At 36.9% G+C, this 17,533-nt stretch overlaps 1 protein-coding gene across 16 annotated transcripts in view; it reads left to right on the top strand.

The window, feature by feature from the left end:
- The window catches only part of DMD (dystrophin), a 2,654,855-nt gene extending 2,638,524 nt beyond the window's left edge, over positions 1–16,331 (top strand). For 7 of the 16 annotated variants that reach the window (XM_074391461.1, XM_074391462.1, XM_074391459.1 and 4 more), the window contains 2 exons: positions 1,633–1,725; positions 13,774–16,328. In XM_074391461.1, the coding sequence (XP_074247562.1) occupies positions 1,633–1,725; positions 13,774–13,871 (191 nt within the window). In that variant the 3' untranslated portion in view covers positions 13,872–16,328. Of the gene's footprint in view, positions 1–1,632; positions 1,726–9,103; positions 9,136–13,773 lie in introns of all 16 variants that reach the window. The other 9 variants (XM_074391463.1, XM_074391457.1, XM_074391465.1 and 6 more) reach the window with 3 other exon arrangements.
- The last annotated feature ends 1,202 nt before the right edge of the window (positions 16,332–17,533 follow it).

Below are 17,533 nucleotides of genomic sequence, written 5' to 3'. Positions count from 1 at the left end.
CTTTTCTGCTTTGTGATCTTAATTGTTCAGCACCCATTTCCTTAATGTTGCAAAGAGCTTTCCTGTGGTACATTACCAGGAGACTCATGTAGTCTGAGACTTTTTATCTACCTTAAGTTCTTATCCCTCCATTCTAATAATAATATGCAGCCTCACATCCACCTAGAATATGATTGTGTCTTAATGGTTAGCATTGGCAATGATTCTTTTCGCTTGTGCTATAAAAAACAAGGATAAAAACCAAGAATAAACGCAGGATTATAATCATAGATGAAAATCCAAGTGGCACAGACCAAAGGAAATGACAAGCATATTTAAGTCATTTAGTCACTGGCTTCCAAAGCATTTCCAAGTCAGATGTACACCTGAGGTTATCCCTAAGCAAGTTCATTATTGTTGACTTGCTAAAGCAAGGTCTTGTTTTAGATGGAAGTGACAATGTGCAGAACAAACAGAGCTTGAATAGCAGTTATTTTCACTATTGGCATATTTGTGTATGATGAAAAATTAGTTGCAAAAGACCTTTAATGTTTCATTTTGTTTGCGCCTAAGAAATTACCCTTTTACTTGCAAATGCTGTTTGAAGTGTATTTCTTTAACACATGAATAAACAATAGAGACCCAGATGCACAAAACCTACAGGGGGATTTCCATTCCCAGTGAAGATCATCCATCCCTAGGTGTCTTTGCTTCCATATCATCACTCTTCTCACATAAACAAATTGTCACAATTTTAAAATTTCTTCTTTATAAAACCCAAAAGATAATTATGATAAAGTAGTCTCAAGTAACAAAAAAGAAAAGAACATAACATCCCAGTATATGCCATATCTACAGTTTTTAGAATATTCATATTTCATTACCTATATAGGACACACACTATTTTTAATTCTGTTACATTGGAGTTTAAAAGTACTTGAGTTTTGTTTATGTTTGTGGTTAAATGTCAAAAGAGTGAAAAAATCTTCAGTGTCTTGACTCCCTTCTTACTTTCATGAAGTGAATGCAAAATGTAAGATTCTTATTCTTTTGTGTTGAGACAGCACTGAAAGTGTGCAGTAATTATTTTATTACATACAACAAAGTTTCACATTTGTTAATGGGGCACAAAAGAGAGTTTGTCAATTTTACCTTTATCAATTGACTTTTGTTTTTCATTCTTTTTAATTTGTTTATTTTTAGTATTTTTTTAAAAATAGAGTCCGGGTCTCACTGTGTTGCTCAGGCTGCTCTCAAATTTTTATTGATGTATAATATTTGTACATATTTATGGGGTACACGTGATATTTTGTTGCATGCACAGAATGCACAATTATCAAGTCAGGGTATTTAGAGTATTCATTATCTCATGTATTTATCATTTCTACATGCGGGACATATTGCAAGTAATTCTTCTAGTCAACTTTTAAAAAGATAGGGTTTTTTTCCCTTCAAGGATAATGATATAAACTACAGTGTGGAATTCTTCTTCCCTTTAAAGAATTATTTCCTCATTATTAAGCTCGAGGGGTTTATTTATGAGCCAGTAAAATGAATTTATAATGGTGTTAAAAATATAATTATGGCCCTTTTCTCTAATCTCTCTCTGTTTTGTAAAAATGTAATTTTCTGTTGTTTTTGTTTTTTGTTAAGGTGAGGAAGATCTTCTCAGTCCTCCCCAGGACTCAAGCACAGGGTTAGAGGAGGTGATGGAGCAACTCAACAACTCCTTCCCTAGTTCAAGAGGTAAGCTCCAGTACCTAGACAGGACTCAGATTTGCTGGGATCAGGACACTAGCTTCCATACCCAACTGGTGTGTGTATTTTCCATATGGAAGCCAACACATGATATCAGAATGGAAATTTGGGTCCATGGTGGAAAGATTTGATTTTTAAGTGTGAATTTCTGGTTTGGAGTATTCTGAATTCAAATACCTGTGAAGTCAACACGTTTCCAGAAATAAGAATACTATCTTCTATTTGTCTTCAGGTGTTTTACATGCTTCACACAGAAGTCCGAAGAGTTAATTATGAGATGCCTTTTACTGAAGTGCAATTATTATGCGACTTTTACAGATGAGGAAATTAATGCCCTGATGGTGCCTTTGCCAGGGACATATGGTTGCTACATGCTACAGCAAGGCCTAGAACATGCCTAGTGATCGGTGGTGGTGGTGGTGATCTCTTACTTGCAATCTGATGCCCTTTATATTTAAAAATTATATCTCCACCATTTAAATATAGGGACAATTAAATCTTCATAGGGTAGTTTGTTAGTATTTTTTACTTCAGTAGATGGAATATAGGCTTAGCAAAGAAAGACATTAATATTTTTCTTTTTCTTCATCACTTTGGCCTTGTGTATTTTGCCCCCATACAAAAGCAGCGTTTTACCCCACAGAATTTTCCCACTGGCTTTCATGAGCTTCAGATGTCTTGCTTGATCTGCTGCTACTCTTTGGTTCTGGGGGCATTTATTTGGTTTATTGCCCTCACATAAAACAAAGTCACTGTCTCGCCTTCCTTCAATGAATAAAAAGGATGGTGGCAGTCACCTGTGATCAAATAGCAGGAAAGCCTAGAGAAACAAAAGGGATAAAACACAAGGCTTTGTCACCAGTGATTGGCACCTCTAATGGGCAGCCTGGGAGGGACGGGCAGCAGGAAATCTGGGCTGTTTGTTCCTCTCCATAAGGGCAATGAGGAGGGTGTATTGAGTAGTGTGCTTTTCCTATCTTTTTGTTCAGTGTCAGTTAACAATAGCCATTTCCTAGCTATTTGATCTGCAAGTAAACGTTGTGCAGTGCACATTAAAAGCAATAATGTTCTGGTACAGCGTTGCTAAGGAACCGTCAGGGGAAGCTAATTTTAAATGTCTGCACCAGCCATCTTTCCACTGCTGAGCGCCTCTGATGTGTTGATTTTAACAGATAAAAGTCTTATCTGTCTTCCACCCACCTCCACATCCCCCACCACCACCCGCATCCCCATTCTGACTGTCTTAGGTATCTCCTCCTTCTAGATGTCATAATTCATAATAAGGAGACCATACACAGGCTTGACAGAATCAAATGCTTCCACCTTTCTCCTCGTTACTTTGTCCTGCCCACTTTTACTAACACCTACTATGTACCAGTGGAGGTACTACGGATGGAAGAAATGACAAGTTCCTTGCCTTCGAGGTGCTCATGGCCAATTGGGGATACAGAATTCCAAAGAAATTCCAATTGCAATACAATAATTGATTACTGTATGATCCTGGCCTCAGACTGGTGGCTTGTTTACTTGCTCTGTGGAAAGTTGGTGGCTGCCCTGTTGGCACCCTGGGCATTTCTTCCACATCTAAACAAGAGGTTCACAGAAAAGAAGCTACAGCAAAGCTCATGGCTCTGCTTTCTCATAGGCAGCCTTGACTTCCTAGACTTTTTGTACCTGCGTCTCTGGTCCACCCAAATTAGCTGTAAGGTGAAACCCTTTGCACTGTCTCTCTGCCTACTGCTTTTAGACTCCTTAAAGCTAGATACCACATGGGTATAGAAGAAGCTTCCTGGAATACTAGAAATATACCTCCTCTGATACGATATTTGGCAGTTAGCATATCTGATGCTGATTTCCTTATATGGGAAACTCAGGAAATTCAATTCAGGCCACCTGGATAGTGTTTACTCACTTAGTGCTTAAGGAAGAATTACAGGCCTTAAGTGCTGATTTACGTTCTCAAACGTGGGCTAAGGAGGTCTTGTCCGATACCAATTCCATTAATTAAGTTTCTACTTACTCATTGGTACCCTAGTGGCCTGAGAAAATTAATTCACATTCTAAAAAAAAAAAAAAAAAAAAAAAAAAAAAAACAATTAAACTAAAAACATAGGAGAGTCGCTAAGATATTGGAAGATCTGATCCATCATTCTTTAATACTGTGACCTTGGCATTTCCTCATGTTTTGCTACTTTCAGCTAAATTAAGCCTTCTTACAAGCCTTTTTCTCCCCAAATTCAAGTGGACAAAAAGTTTCATTATTGTAAAAATGAGGCTACTTATTGATGCACTAGTGTTTTTTGGACACTGTATTTCCAACTAAAAGCTTTTTTTATAATTTGAAAAATGGCATATATGTGTGTATATATACACACATATAGTCAAGTTTGGTGGGAACACACATACATACACACACACACACACACACACACACACACACACACAGAGTCAAGTCTGGTAGGAATGTCTTAACAGTTGGTAGATGTGTTCGGCTGATATTAAGCAGACATTCTTGAGAAACTTAACATCTCAGGATTACAGAGTCTTTCAAATGGAAGAGCCTTGAAAGCTCTTAACACTTTTGACATCCAGGACACTCACTTTTGACTCTGTTTTGACCGTTATCCATATCAGAGACACATTTTACATCATAAACTAGGGTAAAGATATAAAGTAAATTATATGTGTTTATGTACATACATGTATATATACACCCACCATATGTACATACATGTTTACAGTCGCATATGCATACAAAGGTCAGAAACAAAAGTTTCAAGTGATGTCTTCCATACTACATCTAATGCATGCTATTTTTCTCTTTTATTTATTTAAAAACAAAATGCTGGTTGCAACCCACTAAATGGATTTTCTGAACCAGTGGTTTAAAAATACTGATCTATCCAATCTCAGTTTTTCTTGCCTAGTTGAATTATCTTTCAAAAATATTTAGATTTTGAGATTTTTGCCCTGAAAATTTCTGCCAAGACATGGCTAATGTCTCAGAGAACTTCATAGTTTTATTCTAATGCTACCATCCATGTTCTCATTGTTGTGTTACAAACAAAACAAAGTTCATGGATGCTACAGCTGTTTTGGACAGCTGTTTGAGTAACTCAAAACAGATGTGAGAGCCAGAGGTCTGACATTTAGTGGAAATGTGCTATTAAATACCACCTCATGGTTTACTTAACCCTGCTAGATAATTGCCCACAGAGGAAAAGCTGTTTTAAGAAACGTATGCTTTTCATAAATATAAAGTATATAGATAGGTAAGCTATTGTGTACCTCAAATTTACAACTTTTCTGTTGGTCCTTGCCACAGAATTGGACCTGACGGTGTCAGCTAACCTTTATCTTTTATTTTCACAAAGAGTACCTGGAAGCCCAGAGAAGTTAAGTGCCTTGTTTATGGCTGTTCAGCAAGTTAAGTTGGGCTTCTAATCTTAATGGCTTTGCTAAACTGTTACCAAAATTAATAAAGGACTTGAATGCTTAGTGATAAACTGATGGTCAACACTATCCTGCATAATAGGCAATATAAGCAGCAGCATATTCAAGATATGAATGTGTGCACATTTAGCTTTGTGATTGTATCTTTCTGGTTGACCTCTAGATATAGTTCACAAACACTTGGGAGATTTGAGTGGCTCAGTGTATATATATAAACACTGAGTATTGGCCAATTTCTGTCTAATCTATTTATCTTTAATCTCTTCCTGTAAGTATATTTATAGAAGTTGAATTCTAGTGTAAGAAGTTGTTATCTACTTTACTACAAGTTACTTTCTAAATCTCTGCCATTCTATAGGAAAACTATATGGGTAGAATAAACAAATGTAATTTTTAAAATATCCCCATTAGGTTATTTGTCCAAGTCTCTGATCATTTAGCAGACTAACAAAGGTATTTTTATACATATGTGCATTGATGAAAGAAATGCTCTCCTATTTAGTAGGATGGTATTAGGCTCTGTAAAATGTGGTGCCACTTTATATAGATTAATGAATAATCAGAGCCAAGATAAGCTCTTAGTGCAGTAAGACAATCCAGAAAGCAGTTGGCAATGCTATTATTTCTGCCTGCACAATCTCTTGCCTGCTGACCTGTGCCACATTATTTTTATCCCCACCAGCCCGTGCCATTCTCTTTTTCCTCCCATTCTCTTTCAAATAAGCCCTTATACATTCTATCAAATATCCCTAAATTACCAACCCAACAGCTTTGTAAAACCTGCCATCTTTTAAAATTAAAATCTTATTCTGTGGTTCTTTTATGGAAGAGCAACCTAAAGAACAAAGGCAGAAGTATTGTGCACTCTTTTTCAGGCACCGTGCTGTTTCCTGTATACTTCCACAAAGGATTTGAGCAGTTATTCCTTTAATCCAGGACTAGCAAACTACATACAGCCCATATGCCAAGGCTGGCCCCCTACCTGTTTTTATAAATAAAGTTTTATTGGAACATAGCCACACCCATTCATTTACATGTTGCCTATAGTTGCTTTCTCAGTACCAGGGTAGAGAAGTTGCAGCAGTGTTGAATAGTTGCTACAGAGACTGTGAGCTTGCAAAGCCTAAAATATTTACTATCTGGCCTTTTATGGGGAAAATTTGCTAATCGCTGCTTTACGCCACTATTTTGTTGTCCATTCTGATTCATTACATGAGTCAACAAGATTGCTGAGCTGAAATTGAATTGATTTATACCTTTATATTCATGTTCACCAAAGAACCTGCAAATGTGGCCATTTGAATTTTTTGACTTGTAAAGTATCAGAAATCCTAAAAAGGGACTCATTCTTCCTTAACTATTTTAAACAGTGAATTAAGATAAAAGAGGCTAAAAGCACCCAGAAACAGTACTGTCCTGCAATTCCAACGCTAAAATAATGAATTACAATCAATATGTCAAGTTTATACTGCCCGAGGAAATTGGACTTCTCTGGACCTGACCAAGCCCTTTATTTAGATTTAGGACTGCCCCAACACACTTCCCTTTTGTCTTGATCCATTTCCTGACAACACATCACACTGCCAGATGGACGCTGTAACTGAAGGGTTGAGGAATTTCGTTTCCAAAAAAATATATTTATAAAATCAAACTTTTATCTGAAACTTTATTGGTCAAGAACTTTTAAAAATGTTGTAACCAACTAGCCTCTGTTTTGTCAGCATAGAACTAGTCCTTATACGGTAGAAAATATCATTTGTTTTTAAGTTTTTCTTAAGTGGAAAAAAAAGGACCTTCCTTTTCTAATGTGTTAATGAGTACATTGGGACCCAAGTGATGAGGGAAGATTTTACAAGAGATTAGACTTAGCTCGGCTCTGGGAGGTCTATTTTCATAAAATATGGTTTCTAAAGAAGGACCTGAAACATAACACAAGTCATTTCCTGCTACATATTAAGCAATAATCAGTTGATACTGAGTTCTGAATATGACTTGGTGTAGACTCACTAAAGATATATAACATTAAGCATTCTAAGAATAATTACGTTCTGAAATAATAATCATAATTGCATTCTAAATCACATAGCTTTCTAATGAAACAGTCCTTCCTAAAGATCTGAAGTTCTCAAAGTAGACCAGAGTTACATGCCAAAACAAGTTACCACCTTTGGTATCCAAACTAAAGAGTGCCAGTGAAGGGCAAGTTACTTATAACACAGAAGGACTCTTGGTCATGACCCAACGACCATTTTACCAATTCACTTCACTCAGTATTTATCAAATACCTATAGTGTCTATGTACAGTACAAGGCATTGGGGATAGAGAGGTGGATAAGCAACATGTGGACCCCATCCTCAAGAGGCTTACAGTCTTGAAGGGAAGAGAATTAACTCTGCTACCAGACAGTATTAATTATGAAACATAAAGATATTTTTTTAAACCTTGCTAAAGGAATCAAAAAGAAGGGGTCATTCATACTGAGATTTGAGCCATCAAGGACAGAATGATGTTCCTCTCCCTTTCCCATAATTTGGTATGGGTCTCCCACTAGTGACACCCACAGCTGAGGAGCCAGTACCCGTTTCTCCCTTTTTTTCCTGGCTTGAGGAGCATCATAAATACCTGGCCCTTATGTGGTCAAGCTGAACATTTGATACTTCTAAGAAAACGCTGGGTCGTGAAGGAAGAAAAGAAGGGAAAGAAGGAGAAAGGAAGGGAAGAAAAACTTAGAAAATCTTTAAATGTATACTAGAGGTTTTGAACCCAAAACTTGAGTTTTGAAAGGTTTCTGCTGGTATTGTAGCTCCATACTTCTTCATTACAGACTACTTGTTCTCAGATTGTTTCAGGGAGTTTTAGTCTTCTTGGAGCTACTGAGAATCACGGGTGGAGGGGAAAGGGAGATGTTGTACAGGCTCTCTCACACCTCTGCTTTGAACTGCACCAAATACTGGAATTCCATATAAGACTGTTGTAGGAGATGTCCCATTACTATAGTTAAAACAGTTTGAAAACCAAGATTTCAATTTGAAGATCTTGAAGACAAAGGAAATTGCGTGCCCAAGACATGCTATTGAAATAGTATGGTCAGAGATCCCTACTTGTCTAATTATGACTATTACCATATAATACTTTCTCATTAGAATCTACTTTTGAAATACAAATAAATGCATCCATATGTAGGAACCTATGAAACAAAGCCAATGGGTCTTTAGCCATTGCCTCTCAAGGCTCCTGATATTTGCTGAATTATGAGGAGGAAGTTGAAAGCTCATTCTTGGATCTGGCTCTGTGGCTTGCCCATTAGTGGGACTTACCTCTTCCCCTCATCTGTTCTGTTTTCTCAAATGCCTCCAGTTTCATCACAGACATGCTCAGCTTCTATCAGATAGAACAAATTCTCCCAAGATGATGGAGTCCAGCCTTTATGTTGGGTTCTACTTTGCATTTGATGTGTAGACTTTGGGCACCCAAAGTCAACTACCGTTTATGTTTCAATGTGCTGATTGTCAAGTCAAGAGTGAAGAGACTCTGAGATTTTTTTAACATTAAGTTTGAGTTGTTTTTGAAAAAAATGCCCAATTTGTCAGATTTATATTCTGTGCCAGTTTTCATCCAGTTCAATGCGTGGACTCTCTGGATTCTACAAATGATGTCTTCTGGATCATGTTATCTGTTTACACTGATTTTAAGTGTATGTAAAGGTTATTTGACTAGATGTGTCTTTTGGGTTTTTTCTGTTTTTGTTTTTGTTTTTGTTTTTTTTCCAGTAGAGAATAAATGGTCATCTCAACATTTGTTTGGTTAAAAAAAAAAAAAAAAAAAAAAAAAGCAAATTGGAATGAAACTGTATATTTATGCATTTTTTTCCCTTTCTGATATCTCTGCCTCTTCCTCTCTCTATTATTAAAGGAAGAAATACCCCTGGAAAGCCAATGAGAGAGGTTAGTGAGATTCAGGCTCACGGCCATGGCTTCTGTCTGTCTCATCCTGCTTTTTATGTTTGGCGTTTGTGTAAGAATTGTGTGCGTGCACGCGCATGTGTGTATTACACATTGTGTTATCATGTAAGGATGGTAATCACCTCTCCACTTGCAGCTCATGAGGAACATTCCTCAAATGTTCATTGCAGTTGTCATCACCATGACGACAAGACTGGGGTTGGAGGAGCAAGAATCTCTTTAAAATGGCAATCCTTTGTAGTCCCCTAGGTTGGAATCCTGCAGTTCATCATCTGTTGCCATTTGCAACACAAACAAAATCTTCAGAATAAATTTAGCCTTGAACATAACTGATGAGTCATAAAGCTTTCTTCCACTTCCAGGACCTTAGCATTTTCTGCCAGCGCCCTTGGTTTTTATTCTTCTGGGATGACTTCATTTTGCTTTTGTTTCCTTTTTTCTTGATTCCTGCGCTCTTTCCCATTTTAGCGAACATTTTTTGAGCACTTACTGTGTGCCAAGCATTGTTCTCAGCACTTGCCATCTTTTTCATTATGTCATCTTCATGACAAACCTATGAGGTAGGTACTCTTATTAACCCCGTTTTACAGATAAGGAGACTGAGTTAATGAGAGAGTAAGCAGTGTGTCCCAGGTGACAGAGCCAGGATTTGGATCCAGGCAGCCTGGCTCCAGACCCACACTCTTAACTCTCATTCAAAAGGCTTACATCATCTGAGCTTACCCTTCAAAAGATGATCTTTTTTATTTGGTATTTGAAGCCACACAGAACAATAACAAATTAGATTTAAAATATTAAATATTGGAGTCTTGAGAGTGTTTTTTTAATGCCTATTTATGGGTTGAAAGGGATAGGGTGCAGCATTATCACTGAATGTGATTTGAGGTTTTCCAGTGAAAGATGCTTCCTACTCCTATTCCACCAAGAATATTGTCTGACTGTCGAATTACCTAATTAAGTGACTATTGGATGACAAAATGTTGACTGACAGCCCAAGTAAACAAGATTGTCTTTACCAAGAGTTTACTCTGAAGGAGGAGAGAAGGAAAGCTCTTGCATGGGATGGCAGTGTTCTGGGAGACAGGTTGGATGGGTGGAGAGTCCTTCTTATATGAGAAGATTCTGGATTCCTTAGCAACAGAATGGACTATAGTGGCCACTGATTCATTTAAACATAGGAGTCATAATGAAAACTCTGCCGACATCGTGCCATACAAATCTAATCAATGTAATGATCCTTCAGTGTGTCTGTGCCAGTGCTTCCTTCCAAGGCTTTGGCGGTGGGGTCCCAGGGAGGGAATGGTAGGCTGGGAGGAGAAATTGAGGAAACCTGACTTGGTGAAGCATTGAATGCTCCTGACGATTTGCCTGGTTCATGTACTTCGTATGTGAGACTTCTTGGGTTCATTCTTATGGTAAGTGCCCCTTAAAACTTATTTATTTTAACAACTCTTTGTAGAAAATTGCTCCATAATTTTGACCATCTTAAACATGTTTCACTGACAAATGAATTTTAGAAAAGGCTAGCATATGTAATTGAAGTCGTATAGGCATTTGCAGACATGACTACCTGAGGTGTATTGTAGTCAGATGATAAGATTCCAGAAGCCAAAGAATCAAAACAATAATGACTCTTTTAATGCTATGAAAATACCCCAAATGTACAGTAGAGGATATTTTTTTTTCCCAGAAATTATAGAGAAGAAAAGACAAGCAAATTTCACTGTAGTATTCTGGCTTTGCTTTGGCCAATTGAATGTGAACAATTTATTTGAGAATTGTATTTTTAAAAAATAGCACCAGATTGCTATTGAGGTCTTGGATTGTTGCCAGAAAGTCTCAATTCCAATTGCTGTGGAAAACAATTCCCTCAGGCATTGGTGGCATGTGAGACTAAATGTGTTGCAGTTAGCACCAACTTGGAAAAACATACAACTGCCCTAATGTTCAAGGCATAGTGCCTTTGTGTTCAATAATCCTTGCTTAAGAATTGATTAAATTAATACTTTCTGTAGACATCGTTTTCTGTCACCTTGTGCCTGAAGGTGATTGCAAATGCCTGAGTCCTGGCTGCTTTTCAGTACCTCTCATACTTTATAGTATGGGATTATAATTTTGACTTTAGAAAAATCTGTCAGGTAAAATTAATAACCTCACTAATGCTCTGCCTTACACACATGGATAATAGAACTAGAATACAAATCTACTTTCTATATTCATGTCCCAGTGCAGTCTTACCCCCCACCCCAATGGATTAAAGTATGATTCTTTGGGGCAGTATTTTGTCAAAGAGATCGACTTCTTTTTTCTGGATCTAATGAAAAACTCCATGAAAAAATTAGAATTATTATTCTGGTAGAGCAGGTATTTGTAAAGGAAGTAACCAAACGCGTAATGTAGATGATGAGGTGACTCTGAAAGTTCTTCATTTTTATAGCACAAAGAGGGCCACAAGGTCATTTGTGAAAATGCAACCATTTAAACCGTTAAAGGCCACCCAGCGTTTTGTGGGAGTGAGCATGGCACATTAAGAATAATGAACCCCTCTTTTCCCTGGCTAATTTTTACATAGCAGATACCCCTAGAACTTATGCCTCTTGAGAGGCTCAATTTGCCTTCCAGGTAGTAATTGAACACCATTTCAAGGAATAGAAGCACCACTTGGCTATATAATCTATAAATGCATTTACTTATCACATGTTGAATTGCCATCTACATCCCCCTAGAAAACAGCCTAAAAAGACACTTTTTGATTATCAATAAGCTGACAAGAAAAATGAGTTTTCCCCCCTTTTTTATGTTTTCTAATACATGTTCTAGCTACTAGGTGAACTATATATAGTCACATGTGGGTCATGAGAAATAGTTTGAACTACATTCAGGTATCAGGTTGTAAAGGTCTTGGGCTTTCGTTTTACTGATTTTGTTGATAACTGTCAAGATTGCTAGTAAATAAAAATTTGCACTTTGTCCATCTGTTTTCAATTTATGCATGAATAATTATGCAGATTTCCCAGGGATGCTGGACAGTCAAAAATAGATACGAGGGAAGCCCTCCAACTTGGTAGCAGCAGTTATATTTGTCCTCTGAGCTCCAAGGAACAGCAAAGGCCCCGCTGTGTCTTCATGTGGTTTCTATGGCACAGAAAGCCAAAAATGATTTCAGTTCTTCACTGAGGGCTGCCAAACAATTGGCCCACTTTATGAATAGTGCATATGCTTTGTTACAAGTTTTTATATTTGCAGTCTCAACCAAATCCAAAGTGATTTTCTAAAATATAATTAATTCTCAATGAAAGTATTTGTACTAATAAAGCTCAAAAAGCTATACAAACTTGGGCAGCTTAATAGAAATGCATGAATGACATTAAACTTTTAGCAAGTCTTAAGGTGACCTGGTGCCATCACTGTTTAAGTGCCTGCCCATGAATGCTCTTCAGAACCTCCCATATTTTGTAGAGAAGATATCTCTCTTGAAATAAATATTGTAACAGAATACTCTCCCTAGTCTTTTTTATTGGGATTTTAATAATTATTATGGGAATTTGTAAAGTTGATACATGGCAAAGTAGTAATCGCCTAGAAAAGCATTTCAGTTCCAAAGGCAGTACTTGAATAGTGGAAGGATTTACCAATGTGCAATAATTAAAATTAGCCATATAAAAATATGGAACATAGATGAAAAGGCAAGCCATGAAGTATGTCTCAGATTATCTTACTCCAAATCTGAATTTTGCTGCAAAGTACCCAGGCATATTGTGCTGTTCTTTTTTTCTCCATTCTGGGAGATGCCTGCTAGGTCATACTGCATTATTACTAAAAGGCTATTCTGATAGTTAACCCTAATTTAGGAGGAGATCTCAGATGAATTAACAGAGCACCCAAATGCATACAATACATGTGGGTCACATTATAATTAGGCTGCAGAATAACTTGGAATGGAAAGTAATTTTTACTGAGGTTTCCTAATTCAAATGTCAACAGTGCATCAAAAGGTCAATTTAAGAGTTTAATTTTCAACCCAAGTAAAAGCAGAGAGAAAATAGCCACCTCCACCACAGCCTCAGAAGCAAGCCAACCACTTGAAACAGCTTTGAAATGAACATTTCATGTGGTGGTGATGGTGGCAGTGATAATGGTGATGGTGGTGGTGACATTAGTGATAATGGTGGTGATGGTAGTGGTAGTTGTGAGGGTGATGGAGGGGGTGATGGTGGTTTGTTAGTACAAGTAGAGTGTAAGTAATCACTCATAGCCAAGGTGGAAAAGATGTATCCCGTCATGGAATATTCCTGTTCTGAGAGAAATCTTGTGCTTATCTGTGGAATTCTTTTGATATATATTTACATTGGGAACGTGAGTGTAGCTTGACATTTTTCCGTTTAAACACCAGTAGCCTGATCCAACATTAAGCTGATACTAACAATGTGTAATGGCTTCATTAACAAGGCTTTGCTTCTTCCTGGAAACTGGTGAAAATCAAACCTTGTTGTGTATACCTTCGATGCAGCTTTTGTGTTGTCTTCACCCAGAAATGGGAAATTATTTCCCAAATGCCAAAGAAGCAGAGAGATGCTGTCTGCAGCTTTTGTAAAGTCTTTCTTTCTCTTTGTTTTCCAGGACACAATGTAGGAAGCCTTTTCCACATGGCGGATGACTTGGGAAGAGCGATGGAGTCCTTAGTATCAGTCATGACAGATGAAGAAGGAGCAGAATAAATGTTTTACAAGTCCTGATTCCCGCATGGTTTTTATAATATTCATACAACAAAGAGGATTAGACAGTAAGAGTTTACAAGAAATAAATCTATATTTTTGTGAAGGGTAGTGGTACTATACTGTAGATTTCAGTAGTTTCTAAGTCTTATTGTTTTGTTAACAATGGCAGGTTTTACACGTCTATGCAATTGTACAAAAAAGTTATAAGAAAACTACATGTAAAATCTTGATAGCTAAATAACTTGCCATTTCTTTATATGGAACGCATTTTGGGTTGTTTAAAAATTTGTAACAGTTATAAAGAAAGATTGTAAACTAAAGTGTGCTTTATAAAAAAGTTGTTTATAAAAACCCCTAACACACACACACACACACACACACACACACACACACACCCCTTTGAGGCAGCGCATTGTTTTGCATCCTTTTGGCGTGATATCCATATGAAATTCATGGCTTTTTCTTTTTTTGCATATCAAAGATAGGACTTCCTCTAACACCACCAAATGACTACTTCACACTGCCCATTTGGGAATTGTCAACTGAATGGGGCTGGCTGTGAGTTTTCATTTTATGTATCTATATGTCTATAAGTATATCAATACTATAGTTATATAGATCGGTATGAATTTCTATAGACTTTTTCCATTTTTTAATGTTCCTATCACTTCCTAATACAAATTGCTTCTAGTCATCCAGGCTTACCTGCTTGGTCTAGAATGGATTTTCCCTGGAGCCTGAAGCCAGGAGGAAACTACGGCACAGATGTTTCTCATTTTAAACTTTCCACTGACAACTGGAGCAATGAATTTTTTTAAAAGGAACATGTGAATGAGTATCCAGGACTTATTCTATCAGAGTAATCTGTTGGTTGATCTATTCAGCTTCCTGCAGCTGGCAATGCCACGATTTAGTTTTAATGATGCTTCAGTGGAAATCACAAGGTATTCTGACCTTCTGAGCATCAGAAGGTATTTTTAACTCCCAAGCACTAGTAGGATGATGATAGGGCTGGAGGGCTATGGATTCCCAGCCCATCCCTGTGAAGGAGCAGGCCACTATTGAAGTGAAGGATTGGATGATTGTTCATAACACATAAAGTTCTCTACACTTACAACTAAATTATGATGCCCTCTTCTCACAGGCAAAAGGAAGTGGATGGTTTTGTTTTTGTTGCTGGGTTTTTGTTTTTGTTTTCTGATTTATTTTCCCATCCTGATGAGTTTTTAAATGCTGCAAGACATAATTTAAAATAAACTTCGGGAAAAGTTGTAAGACATCACATTTGTAATACGGACAAGTATCAACCCAGAAGCCCATGAACTGTGTTTCCCTCCTTTGCATTTCTCTGCAAGTAATTCCACACAGTTTTGTAAGAAGGCAAATCGATTCAAATGTTAGAAAAGTAAAAGCTACTCCAAACCCTTCTTGGTAGATTAGACAGGATAAATATATAAACAAACAAAAATTGTTCAAAAAGAGGAGAAAAGCTCAAGAGGAAAAGCTAAGGACTGGTAGGAAAAAGCTTTACTCTTTCATGCCATTTTCTTCCTCTTTGATTTTTAAATCATTCATTCAGTAGAAATCACCGTGTGACCTATAATTTTGCAAATCTGTTACCTCTGACATCAAGTGTAATTAACTTTTGGAGAGTGGGTTTTGTCCATTATTTTATTAATAATAATTAACATCAAACACGGCTTCTCATGCTATTTCTACCTCACTTTGGTTTTGGGGTGTTCCTGATAATTGTGCACACCTGAGTTCATAGCTTCACCACTTGTCTATTGCGTGAACATTTTTCTCCATTTTCTTCTTCCTTTTAATTTTCAAAAGAAAACCCAAAGCTCTAAGGTAACAAATTACATGAAGATTTGGTTTTTCTCTTGCATTTTTTCTTTTGTGTAACACTGGACCCTTTCTTTGCCCAAGGATTTTTAAACTACGATTTAAAACAAGGGGTTACTTTACATCCTACTAAGAAGTTTAAGTTTCATTCTAAAATCAGAGGTAAATAGAGTGCATAATTTTGTTTTAATCTTTTTGTTTTTTCTTTTAGACATTAGTTCTGGAGTGAGTCTGTCATAATATTTGAATAAAAATTGAGAGCTTTATTGCTGCATTTTAAGCATAATTTGGACATTATTTCGTGTTGTGTTCTTTATAACCACCAAGTATTAAACAGTAAATCATAATCAATGTAACTGAAGCATAAACATCACATGGCATGTTTTGTCATTGTTTTCAGGTACTGAGTTCTTACTTGAGTATCATTATATATTGTGTTTTAACACCAACACTGTAACATTTACTAATTATTTTTTTAAACTTCAGTCTTACTGCATTTTCACAACATATCAGACTTCACCAAATATATGCCTTACTATTGTATTATAGTACTGCTTTACTGTGTATCTCAATAAAGCACGCAGTTATGTTACAAAAAAGTGTTGATTGGACTGCAGTACTTTGTTTTTAACTTATTTGCCTTTTAAATAGGTAATACATTCATATGATTAAAAAACTATAATCTAGAAAAACAGTGAAAAGACTCCCAACCCCCCCATATCCTCATTGCCCTATGAGTAGCAATTCTTAATTTCTTAGTCTTCCAAAGTGTCTTTATCATATAAGCATTTAAAATATATTTCTATTTTTTCCCTTTATTTCACAGCATATAGCATTCTCTGCACCTAGTTATGCACCTTGCTTGTTTACACTTAAATATGGACTCAAGAAATCTTTTCACTTAAATATACAAAATGCTTTCTCATTCTTTTTTATAGCTGTATAATATTTCATTATATGTTCATAGGGTATTTTATTTAAGCAGTTCCCTTTGGTGGGGTATGCAGTTTGTTTTCAGTCTTTTGCTATAACAAACAATACTGTACATTCCTCATGACATCATTTCATTTGTGCACAAATGAATCTGTGGTATACTTCCTAGAATTAAGATTGCTGGGTCAAAGGGGGTAAGCATTTGTAGCTTGCGAGATACATTTTGTGCAGTGATAGTCATGGTGTTAGGTTTTTGTTTTAATGACAAGCAAATGAGCTAAGTCAGTTTGCTATTCATACTTTGCTTCTTAAGAGAATTTCACATCACTTCTATTCCTGGTAATGGTACCAGACCTAAGAGGATGCATGAGTAGTAAGAGACACCTAAAATGATGTCTCAGAACTGTTTCTGGGGAAGACCCCTTACCATAGTCAACCACCACCATGGGGAGACCCTCCCCTTTGCTCCTGCCCTGCTCTATTTCTTGCCCTAGCTGCAAAGGAGGCTGAGAAAGTGGGTAGCAATGTTGGCTCTTCTAGGGAGAGACTATCATTATCTGTTTTCAAGGTTCATTGTTGGGGGGTTCCCCTAACAGTTTGCAGATGCTGGTGGGCCAAAGGAATAACACAAGTCCACTAGATGCAGCCTATCCTAGTAATTTTGGAAATAATAGGAGATGATCCATCTCATGAGAAATGATGTTAGTGGATGTGGCAGCTCTGCTGTGAATCACTTGCTAATTTTTTGAAAGTAGAGTGATGATACTGACCCTAAATGACTAGCACATTGAAACACTGCCCTTGACGTTCACATATACCAAGAAAAATTTTCATCCTAAAGAAACAAATCATTTATCCTTCCCACCATTACCCGAACAGAC

This window comes from Saimiri boliviensis, chromosome X, assembly GCF_048565385.1.
Source record: "Saimiri boliviensis isolate mSaiBol1 chromosome X, mSaiBol1.pri, whole genome shotgun sequence".
Lineage (NCBI taxonomy): Eukaryota > Metazoa > Chordata > Mammalia > Primates > Cebidae > Saimiri > Saimiri boliviensis.
Note: the sequence above shows the minus strand (reverse complement) of the source record. Positions and strands in the feature narration are given on the sequence as shown.